The 17073-nt window shown below is 36.7% G+C and overlaps 1 protein-coding gene and 1 pseudogene across 1 annotated transcript in view; one reads left to right on the top strand and one right to left on the bottom strand.

The window, feature by feature from the left end:
* Exoc4 (exocyst complex component 4) overlaps positions 1-17073 on the bottom strand; it is a 662437-nt gene that overhangs the window by 635577 nt on the left and 9787 nt on the right. The window contains exon 2 of the mRNA XM_090333323.1: positions 5843-6032. Coding sequence (XP_090189449.1) covers positions 5843-6032 — 190 coding nt within the window. The remainder of the gene's footprint in view (positions 1-5842; positions 6033-17073) is intronic.
* On the top strand, positions 11256-11535 carry LOC150063596 (large ribosomal subunit protein eL43 pseudogene; annotated as a pseudogene).

Here is a 17073-nt window from a genome sequence, read left to right as displayed (position 1 = left end):
TCTCAAATTCTCTGATAGTCTTCCCTTGACCCAAACCAAGAGCAATGCCTTTCTGAGTCTGAACCATTATACTAATGAAGAAACAGTTGAACTTAATAGTACAGTTATCTCATAATTCTTAACAGTATTAATGAATTCCAGACTACTGTCCAGCTACTAACTTATAATATCTCATTATTGCCCACTGTTTGGCATGTCCATTTCCAAGAACCTGAGGCTTTCTTCCAATTCTCATATAAGTAACTAGGAAATTTCATTTTTATAGGCTGTAAATAATGTCCTACAAAAACCACAGTGTTCTACTATGACATTCTTTATATTAATTAAGACTATTTTTCATTTTAATTCTTTCAAGATACACTTTTATATAAAAGCTAAAAGTTATTTTAGGTAAATGTTAAGGAATGAAAAATTAAGACCTAACAACTTCACCTGGAGTAGTTATTTCTAGTTATGGGCAAGAAAATTGAGTTTTAGAGATGGATCTAGTAGCAAGAGGACAAGCAAAAATAGGGTAAAATGTTAAAAATTTTGCACATATATCACAATAGTGCCAAGTCTGTGCCTTTCTTTCAGCCAACCCTACTCCTCTAAAAACTATTAGGATATTATCTTCAAAGATAATGAGCTGAGCTCATCTGGTCTACCCACCTAGTGCATCAAGGAAAAGCTCTCAAGTTCAAATATCAATAAACATCATCTATAATCCAGCTTTCCAATATATGTTCATTCCTATTCATCTTGGTAGGACCTACAGATTATGAGGTTTCTAATGCAATAGCATCTTATTTTCATCATTTTATACTGTACTCAAAAGTAATAGATCCACCCAAATATTTTAGTATTATCCACATTACTTGACTTGATAAACCATCCATGATTTTATTTACACATTTTTTAACCTAAGAAAAAAAAATTCAAGTGGACCGGGCCAGCTAGGATAAATTGAAATCTGATAGCTCACATTTACCCCTCCCCCAGTCACAGATTCTTTCAATATAACATAAATGAGTATATGAAAGTTACATCAAAAATGGCAAGGATAAGCCAGATGCCAGTGGCTAATACCTGTAATACTAACTACTTAGGACAGACACTGAGCTCTGAGGATCAAGATTTTAAGCGAGATAAGGTAGACAAATCCAACAGACATGAAGAAATCTTCAATGTTCTTAGCCATAAAGGAAATGCATGTGAAAATAACATGGCAATTTCAACTACAGTAGTCGGAATGAAAAATCATCAAGAAGAAACAACACTGATGAGGATGAGGGGAAAGAAAGGATCCCTGCAAATTAGTTTAGCCATTCAGATTCCTCAAGAAATGAAAACAGAAATACCGTATGATCTATCCAAAGGAATGAAAGAGAGCTTACCTGCACACTTATGTTAACTGCAGTACAATAGACAGGGTAGGAAACCAGACTAGGTGCTCAAGATCTCTGAGCAGATAAAGAAAATGTGTCACATGTGAATAATGGCATGTTAGTCATCCATAAACACAAATGAAATGACATTATTCTCAGAAAAATGGATGGAACTGGAGATCATGTTAAGCTCATATACAGTAAATGATTTCCCATGCTTTTAGAAGAAAGGCTTTTCGGGAAGAAACAAAAGTATGGACAAGGAAAAGAAGAAAGTGATAAATGTTTTTAAAAAAAAAAAAAAGTCCTCTCTCTCTTGCATGCTTTCTCTCCCCCCCCCCGATATGTGTGTATATGTAAAAATAGCATAATTAAAGCCACAAAAAAAAACCTCTTTAAAAAGATGAGAAAGAAGTAGAGTTAAGAGTAATACAGAGTGTGAATTTGGACAAAGTACATTACATGCATATGTATAAATATTATAATAAAATCCCTTTACAGTTTAATTTTTGCTAATAAAGACTAGGAAGTATAAACATTTCTATGGCAATGCATGGAATATGAAGTAATCTTTACCTGCTTTGTTCCCCACTAAAACTATTCCTAGATCATCAGCTAGAGTGGCTTTATTAAGCTTATACTCTTATTATGTCATTTCTATGCACAAAGTTGTATAATGCTTTCCCAACTTAATAAGAGTTAAAAATCAGTACTCCCAGTGACATATAAGACCTCTCACACATTAAAACCTTGACCCTAAGCTCATCTCACATACTAGCTCTCAAATCTTCTTCCTGTCACTCTCCCCACTTTCCCTACCCCTCACTTTACCCCAGTCTCACTGGTCTTTTCATTGCCTCGCCATCTTTGCTTTTGCTATCTACGCTTTTTTAGTGTCTTCCCTGATCCTCTGCCTCATTCCTTCAAGTACTGGCCTTCCCTGGCCAGCCCAGTTAAAATAGGTTTTCTTGTTTGCATTTTTACCCACAGTACTTCCCTATCATCTTTTATTTCATCTATGTTCTTATGTGTTACTTTATAGTCTGTCTTTCCTAATTAAAATAAAAACTAGAATGTAAACCCTCCAAGGACAGGAAATTTAGTTTCAATTACTTCTATACACCAGAGCCTAAAACAATATTCTCAGCACAAGGCAGACACTCCAGATATCAAGTTCCTATGCTCATGGAAGGTCCATGTGGACATAATCTAGTATTTTCTATTTGTGAGGTACCAGAACCTAAAACAGAACCAGGCACAGAGCTCCCACTTGACAAATACTTACTGAATGAGTCTTCTTTGTTGTCACTTGGTAGAACACAGAAAGAAACTTTTAACTGTGATTCTCAACATTTTATTTGGCTCTAGCTTAATTATGATTGACTCATCTACCTCTTTACTTTAGAAAAATGTATGCCTATACTGGGTATATAACCCAAAGCATAATTAAAAACCAAAACTGACAAGAAAAGATCACTGAGGAAACATCAGTGTTTCCTTGGTGATAAGAAATGGACTTTCATGGTACAAACTGTCAAATTATGCAATAAAAACAAATTCCCTTTCATTTTTCCCCATCATGGTTCTCTTCCTATTAATCAATTATTAAAGGCTTTTTTGCAAAGAGCTTTCACCCTTTCTCTTCTCAATTGAAGCTAATTCATAATACTGAATTAGGTGACATTTACTTTCTTGACAAACTGTCCGACAGAATAAAGGTTTCTTTTGTTTGTTTTCTTTTGCTCACAATCCCAGCATACTGAAAATAAGGTTGGTAAAAAAAGCTGTGACTGCTAAACCGAATGCCCAATCCTCAAGAAGGGGCTTTCTTTCTCAGTACCAGTACCAGGCAAATACTCTTTGTTTGCAGTAAAGATGCTATCGACTCAAGAGTGGTAGGGAGCAAAGCAGAAATGGCTGCTGGTGCTCCCCCTGAGATTAGGACAAAGTCCTTTCACTCAGTCAAACTAATCAAAAAACACAAATACCAAAAGGTCCTTCACCCTTGCTGTGATTACCTGCGGCAATGCCAGAGGTCAGCAGCTCTATACATTCATTTTCTGACCCCTCTTGAGCTTACTATATTGGGTCACAATGGACTACAGTTTACTTTAAATCTAGAGCAACTGATCTATAGCTTTTCTCAATGTCACAGATAAATCCATAGGATGAACTCACCACTTGCAAAGACTAAGAATTATAGTTTTCCTTTCAAAAATTCCCAGTTATTTTTTTTGAAATGTAAAGAGGTCAGTATATTGCACAAAAAAAAAGGTTAAAAGCTTACTAATTCTGGAACTGGATTCCTAGTGGCAGATACGTGATACTGATATATCAATAGTGTTCTCAGAAATATAGCTCATGTATCTACTTAAAAAACTACAATATAAGGTGAAGAGGTGAGGAAATAGAACATGGGAGAACAACATAAGCATAGCCATTTCTAAACAGGCACAGACTAGGGCATTCAGTTTGCTGAGAGGATGGGCAATTTTTATATTATGGTCTGTGAAGTCTACCATCCCCCAAACATACCCAAAAGGCAGTTACTAGATGCTAAAGTAGAGAACTAAGAACATTGATCTGGATCCTTCAATTCAACTCCAAAGAAACAGAGAACATTGCTCCTCCTAATTTTTTAAAATGGGGATATTTTTTAAAGGAAAAGAAAGATTGCTGCCTTAAAAATGAATGAAAAATCCCCAGCAGCTAAAGCTTTAGAAGTCAGAGGCCAGAATTCAAATTCTAAATTTATTGAGCCTACAGACACAATTATGCCTGGCAAAGAATCTATTAGAAAGTATTTCTAAGTGGCAATTATTGCAGCTTATAGAATAGTACAAAAAGGAATTAAAGAAGTAGTACTCAAAATACACATAACTGTAATATGAGCAGTGGCTCACGCCTGTAATCCTAGCTACGCAGAAGGCTAAGATCTGAGGCTCTCAGTTCAAAGTCAGCGTGGGCACTAAAGAACCTGAGACTCTTATCTCCAATTAACCACTAGAAAATAGGAAGTGGTGCTGTGGCTCCAAGGATAGAGCGGTAGTCTTGAGCTGAAGAACTCAGGGATAGTGCCCAGGCCCAGAGTTCAAGCCCCATGACCCACAAAAAAAAAAAAAAAAAAAAAAAAATACACATAACTATGATATGGCACTACATAAGCCTTTTTCGATCAGTTCATCCATCCCCTTGGCCAATATAAAAATACCTCTTACATGCCCATTTTATCTTTTAGGTACTAACTGCCAGATACTCTGTAATCATAAGCTTTTCAAGGACTTACCACAAAAGGAAAAGAGGGGCTGAGAGAAAGACAGAATAAGAAAAAATGAAAGAAAAAAGGAGAGCCAAAAAAGGAAAAGGAGAGCCAGGCACGGTGGCTCACACCTGTAATCCTAACTACTCAGGAGGATGAGATCTGAGAATCATGGTTCAAAGCCAGCCCAGGCACTAAAGTTCGTGAGACTTTTTATCTCCAATTAACCACTAGAAAATGGAAAGTGGGGCTAGGTCTCAAGGGGGAGAGAGGTAGAGTTCAAGCTCCCATGACCCACCAAAAAAAAAAAAAAAAGGAAAGGGAGAAAGAGAAAAATACTGAGACAGAAAACAAACAATACAAAATAAAACTTAATACCAGTTCCACACAAATAAAACATCAAAATCAAGAATTTTAGCCAGACATTGGTGGCTTATTTCAATATCCTAGCTACTCAGAAGGCTGAGATCTGAGGATGGCAATTCAAAGCCAGCCTGTGTAGGAACGTTAATGAGACTCTTGTCAATTAATCCTAGAAAACTGGAAGTGAAGCTATGGCTCAAAGTGGTAAAGTACTAAGAACAGTGCCTAGGCTCTGAGTGCAAGCCCCAAGACAACTGCTTTCATAAACATTCATGATATGAAATATTTCATATTTTGCCCGATTCCCTTTCATAGCATGAAATGCTTATATTAAATCTAAGTAATTTATATGTAAGATTTTCTTCACAGAAAATACCAAGACTGTAGAAAAACCACAACCAACCTCAAATTCAGTTATACACTCAAAAATCAAAACTGTAAACACGTTAAAAAATATATATTGAAAGATTTTAAGTTCAATTGCTACAGCAATATACTAACATGTATTTTTTTTTAAAGGTGGAATGTGCACACATTAACTATACTTGCTAGACTCTAATTAGAGGCTTTTGAGTCTTAAGGTGCTTTCCCCTTTGGTTAAGATTCTTTTAAGCATTTCTCAAATTGAAATTTATCCCATTTCACTCTGCAACAGGCTGAAGCCAAGGATGAGACACAGAGATGGGAAGGAGCCATCCCAGGATGCCCACTGCGGTTTTCCTCAGCCTGGCTTTCTAGATACCTACAAAAATCTTGAAACTGTCATTGCGAAGCCCTAATTAAGAACCACTAGTCACTGTGACACCGCTCCAAGCCACAACACCCGTATTAATGAAGGGTACACCAGGTTTACCTGTTTGATTTTATTCCGGGAGTTAGTGATACGCTCTGTGATGCTCTGGTATGTGCGAATTGCTGTTGTCAATTCTGTGTAGTGCTGCACGATCAGTTCGTCTAAATCACGGTCACATTTCTCATAGGCTTCTTCAAGGCGACCCTTCTCATTTTCTCTGTCTTCAACATCATCACTGGTAGACAGAGTCCTGGAAAAGAGAGAATATATAAGGCTGAGAAAACTTAAAAAGCAAAAGAAAGGTAACTCAATCAATATGCAAAGTAGGAGGTGAAGTAAGATACCAACAAGTCAATTCTAGTTGGGCCATTTAAGTGGATGTTAGTCCCCTATCCAAGGAGTTCTTTCCAGGTTCCTTACTCTCTGGGCCTGGACTTCTGGCCAACTCTTGGTTCATTCATTTATGTGAATCACAATAATTCCTGATAATTACTTTTATCAGAAATACAACTGGCCAATGAAACTTATAAAACTTGTATGTCTTCTTGTTGAAAACCTATTTTTCTCACAAGAATAATAACAGAAAAAGGTGCCTTTCCCCCAATCCTGGATATTGTTACACAAAGCTGAGACACCATTGTTACACAAAGCTAAGATGCAATCATGGAAGGAAAAGCCATGAAAAATGCCAAGCCATTAAAATTACCTCATGGGGCCATTGCAGGAGCCAGGTCTGAAGCTGTCTCTTACCCTAAGACTTCTTGTTAGGAGAGATAATAAATACATTGTTTATATAACTTTCCTTTATATGTAGCTGCAAGTGTACCAATGGAAAAATCATTCATATACTAAGGTATGACCTTCCAAAGAGCTCCTCTGAATGATCTGAATTTAATACAAGGACTTTTACAGCCTTCAAATAAGGTCATATTTATTCTAAAATCTGTTACAACAGTAATAATCTAAGCTATGTTATAAGACAGACTGCATTTATTATTCTTCAAACAGCACTAACAAGATTTATATAAATCAACAATAATGAGGGAATGAGATACACTTATTAAAAATATTTCAATAACTTAGTTTGATACATGAGCCACAGATTTTTGTTTCCTCTATTATCTTTCTTGGATAATTTTTGTAATTTAGTATTATAATCAGTAACAAAGAAATCTTTTGCTCTATCTGTTGGCTGGAGTAATTTAGAGTTTCATTAAATTCCCTCGGATTTGTCAGCTTATACATTCAGTCTAGTTTATTTCATTTATCTTTTTAATTTGGAGGGGGTGCATTTTGGGCTCTCAGTGATGGATGCAATCAATTATAAGTCCATCATTAGAACTGCTTTCGGAGATGGACTGTCGGCAAATCAATCACATATACACCTCTTGATATTACCAAGCAAAATACTGTACAACAGTCTTCTCCAAACTGTCAGTCACCCTACAAGATCTTAATTCATGTGCCACACAATACATAAAACTCCTTTTTCAATTTAGAAGGAAATTCAGGAAGCCAGTCTTTGCATTCATTTTAAAATGAATTTTGCAAAAGCCTTAGGAATGTCAAGAGACCATATATTGCATGAAATCATGGGTAAGAGAAATGCAATGAATAAAAATGCAAAAGCTACTAAGGACAGTATGAGAAACTCAGGAAACTAATTATCACTAAAAACCACAAGACTTAAGTTAAGGGCTTTTCTATGCCAGATCTGTTTTCTTGTTTGTAAACTGGTGATCCTAAACCAGAATAACTAAAGTTAATCTTCAGATAGAGAATACCATGCAAATAGTTGACTACTAACGTAAACCAAAATGGGAATTTTAGAAAAAACTTGACAGAGCTACCAAGATTACTAGTAATATTTGAATAGAGAATAGCTTAGCATGTCTTCTTGTTATTTTAATAATATACAGCTTTGCTCTTTAAATCTGAAACCTTCCAGATTATTAATCTAAAGTAAAATACAACCAGAAAAAAAAATGCTTTCAGTTATCAGCTGTCCCAAAGGTAAGAGTTCTTAAATATTTAACTCTATCATTTCTTCTTTTAATAGGTTTCCAAACCTGTTCTGTTGCAATAGTTTTCATAGTTTCCTCTCTCCACTACCATTTGTGGAAGGAAACCTGCCAAGCATCTCATATTATTTACCTTAACTAGGTAGCATTACCCTTAAGGAAAATGTCAGACCTACAGTGGATACATTCTCTGGTATCATCTGTCACTGCAACACATTACTGGGTCATTACGAGTTATTTAGGAAAGTAGAAATGATTACTAAAATGAAGATTAGAAAGTAAATTGAGTCCATAGGGGATTTTTGCTCCCGTTCTTATTTTCAGAGAAAACATTTATATAAGGAACATCCTGTGCCAGGTTTGCTACACACTAGAAATCTATTCTCTTCTTATAACATGGAATAAATGGCAATTGTCTTTAATTAAAAATGCTTACATTTTGGAACTCTGAATACAAAACAATAAAGTCTTTTTTTAATTAAAGAAAATGAAGGCAGTAAGGATAATAAAAACAATAATAGCCTCTAATATTTAGAGAGGCTTACTAGCTGCCAGGAACCAGCTGTGCTGAACATTTTATAAAATGTATGTCTAATCCCTTTGGAACAGTCCTGCATTCTCTCCCTTCCCCTCTTTGTGCAATGGAAATGGCTGAGTGAGACTGAAGAGGTTAAATTAAATTGCCCCACCTCACAAAATGAATGCAAGGATAGTACAGAGATTTAGACCCAAGTGAATCTGTTCACAAATGATATTTTGAACTACTGCAGTGTTGTAGGCTCTAGAGTCAAACAGCCTTGCTTCACTGTATTTATCACCCATATGAGCTTGGTAATCACATCTCATTTTTGCTTATCTACAAAATGGAAACCATTAGGTACCTCTAAAATTACTGGAAAGTATTTAAATAGGATCAAATAAGCCCTAGTATTTTATTATCATGCAACAAATGTCAGTTGTAGGTTATTATGGCTACAACAGTAGTAATTGTTATTATTGTTATAGTGGACCGATATCCATCTAGTTCTAAATGCTTGGAACTATAAGTGTTTGGGATTCTGAATTTTGCCTTTACATTCTGAAATAGTAACTTTCACACAAGAGATCTGCTGAGAATTGGGCCAAGACTAAACAGGAAATTTATATTTTATATATACCTTATCAAGTCAAGGTAATTTTGCCCAGTAATTTTTTCTTTGTTTTGCTTTCTTTTTTTATTGTAATTAATAGAAGTGTTACATTATATTCGCCAGATAAAAGGTACGTCTCTTAACAATCATTGCTACCTCTTCTCATGTTTTTATCTCTATTTCCCTCCCCTACACCCTCCCCTCATCTTGTTTTCCCTCCTTCTCTATCCTATTTCAAATAAACAAATAAACATATATACAATATATCAGATAACAAGGTAAGATGAAAATTAACACAGTATATTAAGAACAACAGTCATACCTTATATGGCTCTTGTTTCTATATCTTGGAGGTCCTTTCATTTAGCCTCATCCTATATGGACTTATATATCTAGATTTTTCCCTATTGTAAACCTCTGCTAGGACAGTTCAAAGTTTATACTAATTATGACAAATGAGGGAAATCATTGAGCCTATGTTCCTTTAGGTCTGGCTTACTTCACTTAATATAATTTTTTCCAAGTCTTTCCATTTCCTCACAAATGGGACGATGCCGTTCTTTCTGATGGCAGCATAGAATTCCACTGTATATAAATACCACATCTTGTTGATCCAATCATCAACTGAGGGGCATTTAGGTTGGTACCCAGTATTTTTAATTTTTTATTCATGAAGCGAGCGAAGTTTCATGCTAAGGAATTCTATTTGCAGCATCATGGGTCAGTACTCAAGTTAAATCTGGGGATATTTCAGATTTCAGAGTTTCACAGCACACATGCTCAACCTGTAGCAGCAGCAAAAGCAGCAGGAATTTTCCATGTTATAATGGAAAGCACATCCTCTAGAGAAAAGGTTCAAATCTGAAGATCCCAAAATGCTAGATTAGATATCACTGGGCATGAGTTTTAACCTCTCTGATTCCTATTTTTCCTTCATATTAAGAACTATGGTGAGTTTGAGATTTTATGCTATTTGCCTCTAACACATGACATTACATAGTTTCATGAAAAGAGGAGACCAAACTCCTAGGGAGAGAATAAAGGCTTCATTATCCACAGCAAAAGCAAGTAGCATCAACACCAGTTCCCTCTGCCCATAAGTCCCCCACAAGTCCCACAAGTTAAACAGAAAGAAGGACCCTAAATGAATGCCTGCCTCCATTGCAGGCAGTTGTCAGAAAGGAATCCAGAGCTTAGAAAAGCAAATTTTTATAATAGCTGGAAACATACCTTCACTTCAGTAACAAGGACTCACTTTACTTACCAAGGCTCTTTTCCAACAGCAATTCTTGAGGGACAGGAACTAAAATAATATTCAGTGCTTTACTCTCAAAACTTTTCAGACATTCCTAAAAGCACAATGTCTGCCCACAAAGAAAAATGAAAGATTAAGTCACTAAAATCTTTCAAGGATTAGATGTTAGTATGGTGGCAAGAGATAGTAGACAGCAAAGATTGATTCCCAAACTATTTCCCTTTGCTGCAAAGAGAGTTCAGAAATGCCTCAGGTAACAAATTTTTGCAAAATGACTGAATGATAGATCACATGAGACTGAAAGAGCATACAAGTACAGGGATAAGAAAAAAAAAAATCATGCAAAACGGGGCCAGGAGTTTGGCCTAGTGGTAGAGTGCTTGCGTAGTATGCACAGACTCCTTTGCCTTTGACAGTGAGGGCTGGGAAGCCAGCTTTCACATATTCTCTGACTGTGAAACTGTAAACTAAATGCAGAAATTAAAAAACACCCATGTGTTCTCCATACTGGAAAAGAGATGAGAGACAAGGTACAAATTACTAGTAAGTAATGGTTACTCTGCACACAAAATCTAATAAATCCTCAAAATAGTCCAGGTAATTAGACAATGGTTAACACCCAATTACAGGTAAAGAATTGGAGGTTAAAGAGGTAATCTACAAATAATACTAGTATCAAAACACAAATAATCAAATAATATCAGCTAATAATATCAAAGCAGAATTAGAGCAAAATATACTTGACTTCAGAGTCTATGTTCTTTCTATCATCCTCATAAAAATCCTGTTTTCTAGCCTTTAGCTCCCAGGCTATAGAACAATGCTCCAATCACACGGACAGCTAGAGCTGGACACAGTACACAAACGGCTTTTTAGTGTGAACAGTCTTAACTCTGGATTAAAAAAAATAAAATGTTTCAAAAAGCAGGAGCTTAAAGAAATGAGTAAGTGGCAAATAGTTTACAGGTGCTGTTACAAGACAAATTCAGTTTATTGAACCACTCTAGGTTTTTTTCTACTCCAATTTCAAAATGATCATGAGGGGCCTGGACCTGAGTTGTGGCAACATGGCCAAATGCACCAAGAAGGTCGACCTCATTGGTAAATACAGCACCCACTATGTTGCCTCACTCCAAAAGATGGTTAAAAAAAAATGAAATCAGCCAGCATGCCAAATACACCTGCTCCATCTGTGGCAAGACCAAGATGAAGAGAAGATTTGTGGGCAACTGCCACTGCGGTTCCTGCATGAAAACAGAGGCTGGTGGAATCTGGACCTACAACACCACTTCTGCTGTCATAATCAAGTCTGCTATTAGAAGACTGAAGGAATTAAAAGACCAGTAGAAGTTCTACCATCTGAGATATCCTTAGTATACAATAAATGGGTTAACATATAACAAAAAAAAATGATCATGATTTACAAACTACTGTCGAGTTTACAAAAGAACAACAAAAAAAATGAGGAGCAGGGTAAGCTAGATTGCAGTTATGTTGAACAAAGACATTTCTGGATCATGTAAGAATTTTTCACTAAGACAGCACTGGTATTTTGCATGATGAATTGCATCCCTAACCATGACTAATTAATCCCCAGAAAGGCAGTTATTTACTTAATAGACTCAAAGGGCCACTATACACGTGTTGAGCTACATTAACAGCATCTAATAGAACAAGCATCTATTAGTGAACGCACAAGACACCAGCTCCAAACAAGTCCCAGGTACAAGCTTTAAACTTAAGAGTAAATAACTGAAGATTGAAAATAGTTGGTCTGTTTCTTTTTTTAATGCCAGCTTCTGTATTTCAGTTGGTCCATCAAATGTTTTGAAAGAAAAATGACCAGTCACCATTCCTGGTTCCTTCTACAGAGCAATTTTGTTTTCACTTTGGACTTAACAGAGTAATAGAGTCCAGACAGGAGAAAGCACATAAAAGTAGATATCATTCCTTAAAAAGACAAAAGGAAGATCAAATAAAAGAAATAGCACACCTATAGAAATAAGGTGCGCCACTAAACGGTGACCCAACACTCAAGGGGAGCAATAACTTTCAATCACAGAATAAAAGGATGCAAAAAGAGAAAAAAAAAAAACCACGAATCTAAATGAGCACTATTATGTATACAGCAGAAAACCTTGCTACAACATCACACATGTCAAACAAAAGGTAATCATGCAAATATGAAAGAAACACAAGTTATGGAAGCCAAAACCCAGGCTCCAATAGGGCTCTACCACCATCCCAACACTGAGGAAGATGAAGCAGTAGGTTCATAAGTTCGAGGCCAACTTGGACTCCATAGCAAAACCCTATCTCAAAAAACAAAGCAAAAAAGGGGATAAATAAGAACAAATAGAAGTTGGGTACTGGTGGCTCATGCTTGTAATCTTAACTATTCAGAAGGCTGAGATATGTGGATTACAGCTCAAAGCCAGCCCTGGAAAGGGAAGTCCAGTATACTCTTATCTCCAATTAACCACCAGAAAACCACAAGTGGCACTGTGGCTCAGAGTGGCAGAGAACTAACCTTGAGCATAAAAAGCTCAGAGACAGTGCCCAGGCCCTGAATTCAGGCCCATTAAGTGACAAAATAAAATAATGAAAACCACATCACCAAATAGGACTTTGAAACTTCAAGCTACTCAACCAAATTGTTTGACTTCTCTGGGTCTGTTTTCCCCTTGTAAAACCAGCAGGATAATAAGAATACCTGGCTCACAGGGATGTTTTAAGGAATGGAGAAGTACATGAATGTGCTATGAAGATGCTGACTGGTCCATTATTAGGATCAAAATAAATAATCTATGAATCACAACATGGTTAGCCTCCCTCATTCTAAAGTTCCTGGGGATATCACCTATGGACTGAGAGCTCAGACCTTTGCTCTTATTCTCATGGTGCCTGATATATTAGATGTTTAGGGGAAGCTACATAATGAGCAGGAGCCAGACACTGACTGTGGAGAGGTTGTGGAAGACAGCTAGCTGCCCTAACAAACAATTGGTATGAAATCATCTCACTCACACAAAGAAATGACGATGTGAAAAGCCCTAGGAAAAGAAAAGCCAAAGAATTAAATAGGTACTGATTCATTCATCATTACCAGGCATATTTCTAAACAGCTAGAGATACAACAGTGAACAAAACCCATCCCTCCCTCATGAGTGGGGAGAGGCAGGCAACAAAGCAAACAGGGAGGCACAGAACAAGGAAAGACAGGAGGTGGTAGGAGCTATGGAAACACAAAGGCAGGAAAGATGAGAGGTGTTTGAGATGAAGGCATAGGAGACCTCTTAGATGAAGACAGCACGTGCAGAGTTCACTGGGAAGTGAGGGGGAAATACACTATCTGAGAAAGCTGTTCCACAGAGAATAGAAGACATCACGGCCTAAAGGAGGATGGGTATCAGTGTAACTTTAGAGACTCAAGGAAGAATGAAAGTAATAAATAGGAGATGAGGTCAGGGAAGAAAGTGAGAAGCAGACTAGGCACAACTTGTGTTTTTATTCCAGAATTTTTGTTAAGCCACTAGGGAGTTAGTACCTGGCCTAAGAATGAAAATAATCAGCCTGTACTGGTAAGAAAAAATTATAATATTTACATTGGTGTTGTTTAAAATGCAGTTACCTCTTTCAGATTAAAAAAAATTTGAACTGGTTTCTGTAAGAACATAAATAATAAAAAGTAAAATATACAAGAAAAAGTGGAACTCAGGAAATGTGGGACAAAACAACTATAAAGTACACTCACAAAGCCGAGCAGTGTTTATATGAAATGAGGCCCTAATCTACATTTGAAGTTTTCCAGTAGCCAAGACAAAAAGGAACACATAGTAATATCATTCTTATCCTGAAAAAGATTCTAGTCCTCTAACAGAAAACAAATGTATGTAGTCCTAAATTCCGAAAGATTATCTTTCATTTAAAACAAGGGAGAAATTGTATAATACACAGAATGATATTCCCAAAAATCTTCTGGAAACAAAATAATAAACTTTATATCACTATTTCTAAATCTCTTAGGGAACGTAACATTAAAAAAAATTCAAACCCAGAGATTTTGAAAGTCTCTAAATTTAATCCAAATATAAAGTTTACAAATGAATCATTTTAATCTAAGAGCAGAACTTGGGGAATTTTTAGAACCGGAACATGTTTATTAATTTCCTCCTCTCAACAAACATTCTGGTAGTTCAAGCCAGTAAGTTTTTCAAGAGTATGCTAATATTAAACCAACAACATGTGTTGGTATTAAATGGTTATTCAAAAAAAATCACATATTATACACTAGAAAAGATGCGTTAAACTACTGATTTTGATCATTTAAGAGACAATCTAGGCCTCAAGATTACCTGTAAGAAGGCGATAACAGACTATGCTCTATAAGCTGTTATTTATACTGTTTTATTGTAGAGGGTGTGTGTGTGTGTGTGTGTGTGTGTGTGTGTGTGTGTGTGTGTGTGTGCGTTGTCAGTCCTTAAGCTTGAACTTTGGGCCTACGTATTGAGCTCTTTTGCTCAAGGCTAGCACTCTACCTACCACTTAGGGCCACTTCTACTTTTCTGGTAGTTAATTAGAGATAAGAGTCTTACAGACATGGTTTGCTTCATTTGTAATAATTAGTACATATCTCCTAGCAGAGGATCACAATAGCTCAAAAGCTATCTACATATGTCCATATAGGATGAGCTTAAGTGAATGAACTCCAGGACATGGAAACAAGAGGTTTATCTTTGAGATTGTTGTTCTTAATGTATTAGGTGAAGCTAATTCATTTCCTTCTTTTCTTCTTACAGTTGTTACTGTATCTGACTTTGGTACCTTGGAATATTGTGTGTGTGTGTGTATATATATATATATATATATATATATATATATATATATATTGATTTGTTTGTTTGAAATAGGGAAGGGAAGGGGGAAAAATGATTGGGAAGTGGTGGAGGGAAAATGTGAGGAAAAACATGGGAAGGGGGTATCAATGTTCAAGAAGAAATGTACCCACTACCTGACAAATGTAACTGTACTCCCTCTATACATCACCCAGACAATGAAAATAGAGAGAGAGGGGGGGGGGAGGGAGGGAGAGAGAGAGAGAGAGAGAGAGAGAGAGAGAGAGAGAGAGAGAGAGAGAGAGAGAGAGAGAGAGAGAGAGAGAGAGACATTTTTTTCCTACCCAGGCTGACTTTATATTACAATCCTCAAATCCCAGCCTCCTGAGTAGCTAGAATTAGTTACTGCTATGAGCCACAGGTGCTTGGCCATTCAGGGTATTTTACAAAAGTGCTGAAAAATTCTGATTCAGAAACAATGTGACCTGTGTTACTCCACATAATGTGTATGAAGCTCAACCCTCAATTTGACAGTAGGGACTGTAAAGTGATGAAGGGCACAGGACTGAGTGCTCCCTCCCACACACTTACGCTCTCTAGATCTCTCATGCTCTCTCATGTGCTCCCCCTCTCCCTCCTCCACTGCCCCTCCCTCTCCCTCTCCCTGTCTCTCTCTCTCTGCCTCTCCCTCTGTCTCCAAACACACACAGTCTACATAGACCAGACTGGCCAGGAAGTAGCAATCTTGCCTCAGCCTCCCAAATGCTGAGCTTATACCATATCTTATTTGGTTAAATTCTCAAGGCAAATGGTATTTAGTTAACCTCCTTAGCCAAAAGCCACACAGACATTTAGGGAATCCATAAGAATTAGCTGCCTAATAACACATGGATAACTAAATTAATTAACCTGCTACAAGAAATATTTAACATGATACACCTGGAATTTTGGTGACACCTGCACAATGACTCAATTAAGTCATGTTTTCTGTAAACAGATTAAACTGTCTACCAAGAGTATTTCTTGTTGGCTCCAATGACCTGTCTTCCAGAAATAATAAAGACTAACAAAACAATTAATGGAAATCCCTTCAAGCTACTCAGAAAAACTAATTACAAGGAAGTCTTCACATATCTGAAAATCAGAATCAGCAAACAGACATCTCTATAGAGCACAATCTACAGTAAGAATCAAACCTTTCCAGTCACTTCCATTCTGACAGGCACTCAGAATAGGCCTAAGAGACCAAGCAGATATCACAGTCTCTCATTTTTTTTTTATTTATCAAGTACCCCTACACCCCAGTCCCCATTACTCTCTAACACATATTCACAAGGCAGAAACTAAGCATGGTTAAACACTTTAATGTTTTGTTTGTTTATTTTTGCCAGTCCTGAGCTTGAGCACTGTTCTTGAGGAACTTGCTCAAGGCTAGTGTCCTATACTTTTTTCAGTGTATATGGTACTGAGGAATTGAATCCTGAGCTACGTGGGTAGGCAAACACTCTACCACTAGGCCATGCTCCCAGTCCCACTTTAATGTATTTTTATTGTAATTACAAAGGTGATGTTCATAAGTTGGGAAATAAATACATTTCTTCTTGGACAATGTCACCCCTACCTTCACACTCTCCCAGTTTTTCCCTCCCATCCCCACCCACAGTTGAATACCACAGCTGCATTTGTTCACCGATCCTTTGTACCTCTATTTCTGGGTCCCCATTACCCTCCCAAAGATAGATAAACAAACAGGATGGTTAAAATTTTCACAAGTGCTCAAGCATTAACTAGGTTCAGAACTCACTACCAGGAAAAAGATTAAGTATGAGGTTATTGTTCTTTCCAGAAGATAATGTTTCTTTGCATTACTAATCCTAATCAAGGCCAAAATCTTGAGCCAAGCAGATTCTCCAAAACATGAATCCCAAACTAGTTTTCTTCTCCTTTAAAATATAAACATCCACCTAAGATGCCTGATGATGACATTTAGCCATATTCAACAGATGACTTCAAGACAGTTCTTCAAATGAGTAGAGAATGAGTAAAAACT

The sequence above is a fragment of the Megascapheus bottae genome, chromosome 5 (assembly GCF_031878675.1).
Source record: "Megascapheus bottae isolate mThoBot1 chromosome 5, mThoBot2.hap1, whole genome shotgun sequence".
NCBI lineage: Eukaryota > Metazoa > Chordata > Mammalia > Rodentia > Geomyidae > Megascapheus > Megascapheus bottae.
This window is presented reverse-complemented; position numbering and strand designations above follow the sequence as displayed.